Source organism: Gasterosteus aculeatus, chromosome 2, assembly GCF_964276395.1.
Source record: "Gasterosteus aculeatus chromosome 2, fGasAcu3.hap1.1, whole genome shotgun sequence".
In the NCBI taxonomy this organism is placed as follows: Eukaryota; Metazoa; Chordata; class Actinopteri; order Perciformes; family Gasterosteidae; genus Gasterosteus; species Gasterosteus aculeatus.
In genome coordinates, this window is record NC_135689.1 from 4,574,544 (window position 1) to 4,581,706 (window position 7,163).

At 47.3% G+C, this 7,163-nt stretch overlaps 1 protein-coding gene across 2 annotated transcripts; it reads right to left on the reverse strand.

Moving 5' to 3' along the window:
• Window positions 1-692: 692 nt before the first annotated feature.
• Window positions 693-6,720, reverse strand: LOC120829046 (specifically androgen-regulated gene protein). Of its 2 annotated transcripts, none has more exons than XM_040192818.2 (4): window positions 6,510-6,720; window positions 3,035-3,221; window positions 2,581-2,731; window positions 693-2,476 (listed from the first exon to the last, which is right to left on the reverse strand). In XM_040192818.2, the coding sequence occupies exons 2-4, from the start codon at window positions 3,137-3,139 to the stop codon at window positions 993-995; spliced, it is 1,740 nt and encodes a 579-aa protein (XP_040048752.2). In that variant the 5' UTR covers window positions 3,140-3,221; window positions 6,510-6,720; the 3' UTR covers window positions 693-992. The 2 variants fall into 2 exon arrangements, with proteins under 2 accessions (XP_040048752.2, XP_077943211.1); XM_078087085.1 differs by having other exon boundaries at window positions 6,480-6,634.
• Window positions 6,721-7,163: the final 443 nt, after the last annotated feature.

Sequence of the window (7,163 nt, forward strand, 5' to 3'; positions counted from 1 at the left end):
CGCACCCATGTGTAGAACAGATAATGTCATCTTTATCAGTTTGCGCACATTCCACTGCTCCCCCAGAAAAAATACGGATGATGTTTGAATGTGGCCTCCACCATGACCTAGAAAGTATGTGTTCTATTCCAAAAATGGAGAAAAAAAAATATTTTCAAATACATGTCCTGAGGGGTGAATCTAAATGTTAACATTTTTTTTAAGGACAGATCTATTTGTTCTTAAAAGCCTGCAGCAGTGGAAAACAGTTTCTCGGTGCTTATAAATGTTTACGAGCCGCGAAAGGTGTTGCCTAAAACCTGCGGCGAGAAAAATATGGCCTGGTCCAAGCACGTATTTGGTATTTGTGACTTGAGGTCAAGGAAGTCAGCCGTTTATGATAATAAATAGTTAAAGTGCCACTATGCAAACTGCATGTTTCAGATTCCTGGTGGCCACCGACTTGTGCTTTGAGTTACAGTAAGGAACGTTCTACATATGCAAGACATGCTAGACAGGTTCAAAATGTCGAGTATAAAAAAATCAACAGAGCTGAAAAGGGAAGGTGACCTTTGAAAGTATCTAAAAAGGAGAAACGACCTCAAAGTGGTGTCACTGTTTTAAAAAAAAACACTTGTAAAAGCAGACACTGATATTCAGTAAGGTGAATGGATCACAAGGAACATTAAAATGACAAAATAACTCATTGCCTCTGAAAGTAACAGTATTTTTAATTTAAAACCACAGCCAGTGACAAAGCGTCAGGGAAAATTTGAGAAGTTGTTTGATTGACAGGAAGCAAAACATCTTACATCTGGCTGCATATGAGGAACAAGTAGATGCGAGTGATGACCGTCAATGTTACCCAGACACATGAGGAGGTTTCACGAAAAACAAAAACGCTGAAATAAGCTGCTTCCCTAAAGTGTTGCTTTCATCAATCCCGTGTCGCTTCCCGCTGTGTTAAATAAAGCATCTAAAGTAGCACTGAAATGAGGTGTAAGATGGCCGCCTCAGTCCCTGAGCAGCCCCAGCTTCTTCAGGGCCTGCCGGCGGTCTCCCTCGTTCTCCGCGCGAGGGCAGATCAGCACACTGATTCCTTGCGACCGAGGCAGCTTCTTGGAAGCTTCCCCGAAGGCCTGAGGGCCGTGGTGGGCGGGCAGGGACCTCCGGAACTCGGGCTCTCTGCCGTCGGTCCGGCCCACCGCTGGAGCCTCTCTCCCTGCACCCGTGAACTCTTTCAGACCCCCCAGAGAAGCCTGCCGCACCCTGTTTCTGTGTGGCTGGCCGGCCTTGGTGGAGTCCGGACCATCCGCATAGCTGCTTTGACCCAGACCAGGGCGCTCCAGGGTGGCCGATTTGGCCCGCACGACCTTGGACGAGGTCGGGTGCTTGACCGGGGCAGGGGAGGTATGAGGGGGCGCGGACATTCTTGCATTGACTCTGGCCTCAGAAGCTCCTCCGGCAGCACGCGGTTCATTACCTGACAGCGGAGGTCCGACAGAGTCGCTGAAAGCAGGTGGTGCCGGCATCACCGCGGCGGGCTGTCCCGCGGGGGCAGTGGAGGTAGCTGATGGTGGCGCGGCAGCGGGAGACTGGGAAGGGACGCGGGCCGGAGATGAACTGTTGACACAGGTGTACGGTGGCGTGAGCGGAGGTTTCAGGCCGATTGGAGAAAGAGGAGTGGCCCATGAACTTCTGGATCTGGGAGAAGCTGGGCCTGGATCTGCCTCTGCAGGTAGCAGGCCAAGCTTTCTGAGGGCCTCAATGCGGACCCTCTGGGGGTCCGGCATGAGCCGGTCACTGCTATTGTGCACCAAATGTTCAGAGTGGTCTTTAGAGACGTCCACTCCCGCCTTGTGTGACTTCAGAACAATGTTGGTAGGGAGCTTCTTGGGCTTAGGGGCCACAGCAGGTGGACTTCTGGGCTCTGGACTTCTGGGCGGACTCATTAGGAGGCAGGAGCTGGGGGCTGGTAGACTCAGTTTTGGAGGCTCGTTTGGAGGCCCCTGGGTGCTCTTGGGAGGCTCTTGCTCCACGGGTGCTCCTAGCTTCTCATTGGATATCCTCGTGGAGGGAAGAAGTTCTTCTACTTTCTGTGGCCGTGGAGGAGTGACCGGCTGATCCATGAAGTCTGAGGGAGGGGGGATCACACCCACATCGATCTGAGAGGCCTCATCGGACACACCGGGGCGAGGACCAGCCCTTGGGACAATCGCAAGATGTTCATCTCCATCCATGGCTACACACACCTGAGAAGCTGATGGGAGGACTTTGCAATCAGCCGTTGATTCGGTGACCGGAGGTTTGGGTGGATTCACCGGGTGCATCGGTGTTTCCAGATCGTTCATGTTGGCCGCAGCAGTCGGAAAGGACTGTGGTTCTGAGGTGTGATTTGGAGCGTGATGCTCAGCTTGGTCTTTGATGGAGAACACATTGGTTCCCGGCCTTGCTGTCTGGTCCTCTTTGGACGCGTTGGACGTCAAACTGGAAACACCTGAGAAAGAAAAGCAGAACCAGTGTGATTAGTATTGCCGTCAATGAAAAAATGTGCCAATATAAATATGGAATTAGACGTAAAGTAGAACGCAAAATTCATACCATTTACTTCCGGGCCTGCAGGGAAAACATAATCTGGTTCATCATTGGATAATCCGCTGTCCTCCTGCACCTCCAGAGCTTCAATCGTCTCCTCAAAAAACATGAGGCACGCCCTCTCTTCTGGAGACAAGTGCTCCATGCTGTCCTGACTCTGCACACAAAAATAAGAGACTTTTAGAACCTGCACAGTTTCCCAACTCATCAACGATCCCGCTCCGCCATTGAACCCTCAACGCGGCCCTCAGACTCAAGACAGGAAGGACGGGTCAATGTGTCCCGCTGAATGTCCACTGAAACCCGCTGAGTGTGTGTTCCCCGCTAACAGACTCACTTCCTCCCATCCGCTCTCACGTTCACCCAGACGCCCTCGCAGCCTAAAGCGCCACTCTCTGTTCTCTATTTCGACTCTACGAGGAGCACTGACGGACGAGGTGGGATCTGCAGCAGCACTCACGTAGCCGGAGTTAACGCTGATTACGCTGTCGCAGCTCCCGGCACTGTCCAAATTGCTCAAGGGTTCCATGGCCACGCCGCCGGGCCACGTGTCACTCTTCGGCATTGCACAGGGAAGAGGGTGAAGGAGGGACCCCCGGGCGTCGCGGTCCTCTGCTGGTTGGGGTTACGCTCGCCAAGAATAAAGTCTGAGGGGGAGAATTTGGAGAAGGTGAGATGCCGGAGTCCGATGAGGTTTGCGTGGCGCCTCATCGTCCTTCAAACAAAACGTAAACGGACTTCAACGGATTATTATCACAGAACGGGCACGCGAGAGACAACACACACCGAGCACCATACGAGACAGGACACGGTGACGACGCATCCTTGCGGCCCATAGTTTAACTTTCTTGCCGTGCGTGAATGCCAACAGCTAAAAGGAAGTAAATGTGGAACTAAGCTGTTGCTCAGCGACGCAGTTCCCCATCGAAACGTCCTAAAACGGGACGTTTCACACTGGTATGAACACAGGAATGTTCAGTATGAGAAACCTGAGCACGAAGCACACGTACGATCCTTGAAATAAACAAAACAAGTCTAAAAGTCACCAAGTGGAAGTGATAATGACATGGCTTAGCGGCTTGTTATTTAAAACTATCACAGCGGATGGAATACAGGACTTTTGGTGGCAGTGGGACATTGAGTCCACAGCCTGATGGCAGAGGACGGAGGGCGTCCGTGCAGATCTGGATCGCCTCTTGGTGGGTTGGGAGAATGCATCCTGGTTATTGATTGTGCTGAGTTGTGTCAGTGGGTTCATTTGTTTTACTTAATAGATTCCCTGTTATACAAGACAACATGCTCACACATCAGCCCTAATAGTTTAAAAATGAGTTTGTAAACAGCACAGCAACAACTATAAATGTCAAATCTTTCCATTATGTCATAAATAAACCATGAAATACATGTACTCTGTACTCTCACTGACACATTGAAAAGAACAATTATGTAAATAGCCTGAAGGAAATTTAAACTGGTTTTACTGGCTGTAGTCAGTCATGTTCATACGGGCCAGTAAAAGATCGTTTCCTGGTGTGCAGTGGACACAGCGGCACGTTGAAAAGGCTTCAACTGTCTGCATCAGACGAACAGAGTAGATCTTTTTTTAGGATGGAATTCCCTCTTCAGGCTTCGACAGTGTTTCCCTGTCGAGCTGAAGTGAACACCAACAAAATAGGTGAACATTTTAACTTTGGACCCACTCAATCAGCCGAGAACGTGGAAGCATTATTCATTCAAATCAACTTAAATAAAGTGTTTCACAATACAGTTATTAACTGTTAACAAAAAATAAAACATCCTTGAACAATATGGTCTAGTGCGTCTAGAAGCTTGTTTGCTGCTTCTCTTTATCAGTATACTGAACATGTGGGGGGGTCACTTTCGGTTTGACAAAGCAACACGTCATAATGTCATTTAGGGCTGTGACACATTTTTGAAACATAGATGAATGTAAAAGAATAAACCTCAAAGTAATTATAACAGTTGCAGAACAAATATTAACACAATTCCATTATTATTTGATGTAAGTTTAATTACTTATTGCATTAACAGCTGCAGCAAAATCTTCTCCCTTAATAACATACAGCTGATTAGGCAAAACTGGGGGTGGTAATTAATTCATCAGCACACAAAGAAAAGCCCTCTCAAAGCAAAGGTCTGACCCCCCCCTGCCTTTAGAGTGCATCGGCGGGGGCAAAAGCAAATACCACCGACAATGAACAGCCATTGAGTCACAGAGGAATAATATTTGATCACCACGGCTGCTTCGCGGATGGATTTTAACTAAACAGGTCACGCAGACGCAATATGCTGCATCCCGAGACAAAAGCTTTACAACCTGTTATATGGCTTTTTTTTTTATCACACAGAAGGACAATCAGGTTGAGGTGTGTTCCTGGAACCCGCCTCATTGTTCTCCTATCTCAGAGAACATTTGATTAAACGTATAAAAAAGCATTAAGGTTTCCCGTTATGTCGAGTCACTGTGTGTCCAGCATATACGTACAGGACGTATTCGTATGGAATCCCTTGTGGTGTACTGCACTTTATGGCTGCAGCTCACGGGGTCAATGATTAGTCTGTGAATACAGACGCTTTGTCCTCCGCTACGTTGGGGGCTTTTGTTAGTTTTGCATTGTAATAAACGCAAAGTGGAGATTCTAGAGTCGCAGTCGAGTATTTATATATTCAATATATTTATGTACAGACTCAGTTTTAGTTAGAAAACACTATTGGGGTCCTTATAATTAAAACAATGAGAACTTTTGAGTAATGGATAGTTTCCCTTCTTGGATGTTTTCATTTGAAGGATTTTCAGAGGCCTGAAGCAGTAATAAAATACAATGTTTGCAAAGAAAAGGATTCATTTCCCATTGAAAACAACTTGGATTCCTAAGCGATCTGCACGTGAAGGTGCCTTACGTCTCGACACAGACTAACTTGTTTCACAACTTCTCCTTTTTAAAGGAGTGGCTGCGTTTCGAAAAAGGCGCCACGCTGCACTCGAATGTCCTCAATCGCTCGAAGGAAACGAGTCAAATGGGACAAAAACTAACAGTGGGGTACTTAGCGAGTGCTCGGGACTACGTGGCCCGGCTCGGTAGGGCTCCAATGACTGGGCGATGACATTTCCGTCTTGTTGACGTGACAAGGACAGTTGGTGAAAAACCTGATCAGCAACACCCACATTCCCTCATGTTGTCTGGGTACAAAAGACATCTGACGAAGCAGCCGCTGGCCACTGAACATTTTAATAGCTGCTCATTACTGTCCCTCCCATTCAGTTCAGTGCAGCGAGAGACAATTGTCCAAGCTTAAGTCACTAAACCAGGTAACACACCTGTAGGGCATCCACGGCTCAGACCAGATCTGGAAGATACAGGAATGTCACTTTGCTGGCTTCTGTGTCTTAAAAGCAACTATCAATTATGATGCGCTCTTTTATTATTGTAAAAATAAAAGGGTTAGGGTCGTAACATGTGCGGCAGGTATTCAAGGGCACCCGTATCCAGTTTACTGATTGACAGTAAACAAAAGCTGGGTGTTGCACAACAGAACTATTTCATTAATGTTTAGCTTGACACCATGCCCCACTAAAATAAGTATTGTGGACATTTCACGTGCAAATATTTGTGCTTTCCACGGGTCCACCTCTGAGGCACCAAATAGTGATTAGCTGATCAACGTCTCGTTTATACCCACCCAACTGCAGAAGATGATACTCAAATACAGCCAGCCACTCTACTAAAACCCTAACCGTAACCCAGCTACAGAATATTACAAAATAAAAGCCTCTGGAAAATATAATAAAAGGTGATTGCATTTTTAGAAAAGCAAAACAGACTGATCGACTTTCTCAGCAGAACTCCTCCGCAGCCACGAAAAAATCACAAACAGACGCTCACTTCAGACAGAAGAATTCCCGCGAGACTCACCGCAGGATTGAAGGCGCGTGTAAAAAATAAAGAATAAAAATAAAGAGCTCTATTTTCCGGAGTCAGTCCATAGCGGCGGATCACGTTCACTGCCTTCCTCCGACCGCAGCTCCGCTCCTGGAAGTGAAACCGCACGAAGAGAAGTCCCGGATCAGGTGGGAAACCGTTGCAGCCAGGTGAGTCAGACCGCTCGCGGACAAGTCAGTGGGCGTGGCCATTCAGCAAAAGGTCTGATCGTTACCATGGAGCGGCCAATGGGACAAGAGCAGCCGCGCGGATGGACAGACTGTCGAAATGCATGTTAAAACCTAAAAATGATGACTACAGAAGACAAGATGTGCAAGTTACAAGGCTGGAGTTTATACTCCAGGAGAAAATGGCTTGTTCCGATACAAATAGTATTAACAAACACAAATGAGCATCATAAAACTGTTTTAATAGGGCCTTATATGTAATGTTTGTAAAGTACTTATGAATACATTGAAATTGTGTCCTGTGTTTATCCTGTTTTTGTTGCTGTGAGGAGTTTGTGAACAAAGCAGGACGATCTGCAAACGTCAGCATCACAAGGAGCATTCGACAAGCGGGTCCGTCTGATGCACATCTATGAACTTACAAGTGCAAACAGAGCAGAAAGTTCTTCACACTGCGTCT

Coding starts and splice junctions, on each gene's coding strand:
- LOC120829046 (XM_040192818.2), bottom strand. CDS start 3,139: ATGCCGAAGAGTGACACGTGGCCCGGCGGCGTGGCCATGGAACCCTTG. Junction 2,732..3,034: donor TCAGCGTTAACTCCGGCTAC/GTGAGTGCTGCT, acceptor TTTTGTGTGCAG/AGTCAGGACAGCATGGAGCA. Junction 2,477..2,580: donor TGCAGGCCCGGAAGTAAATG/GTATGAATTTTG, acceptor TTTCTTTCTCAG/GTGTTTCCAGTTTGACGTCC.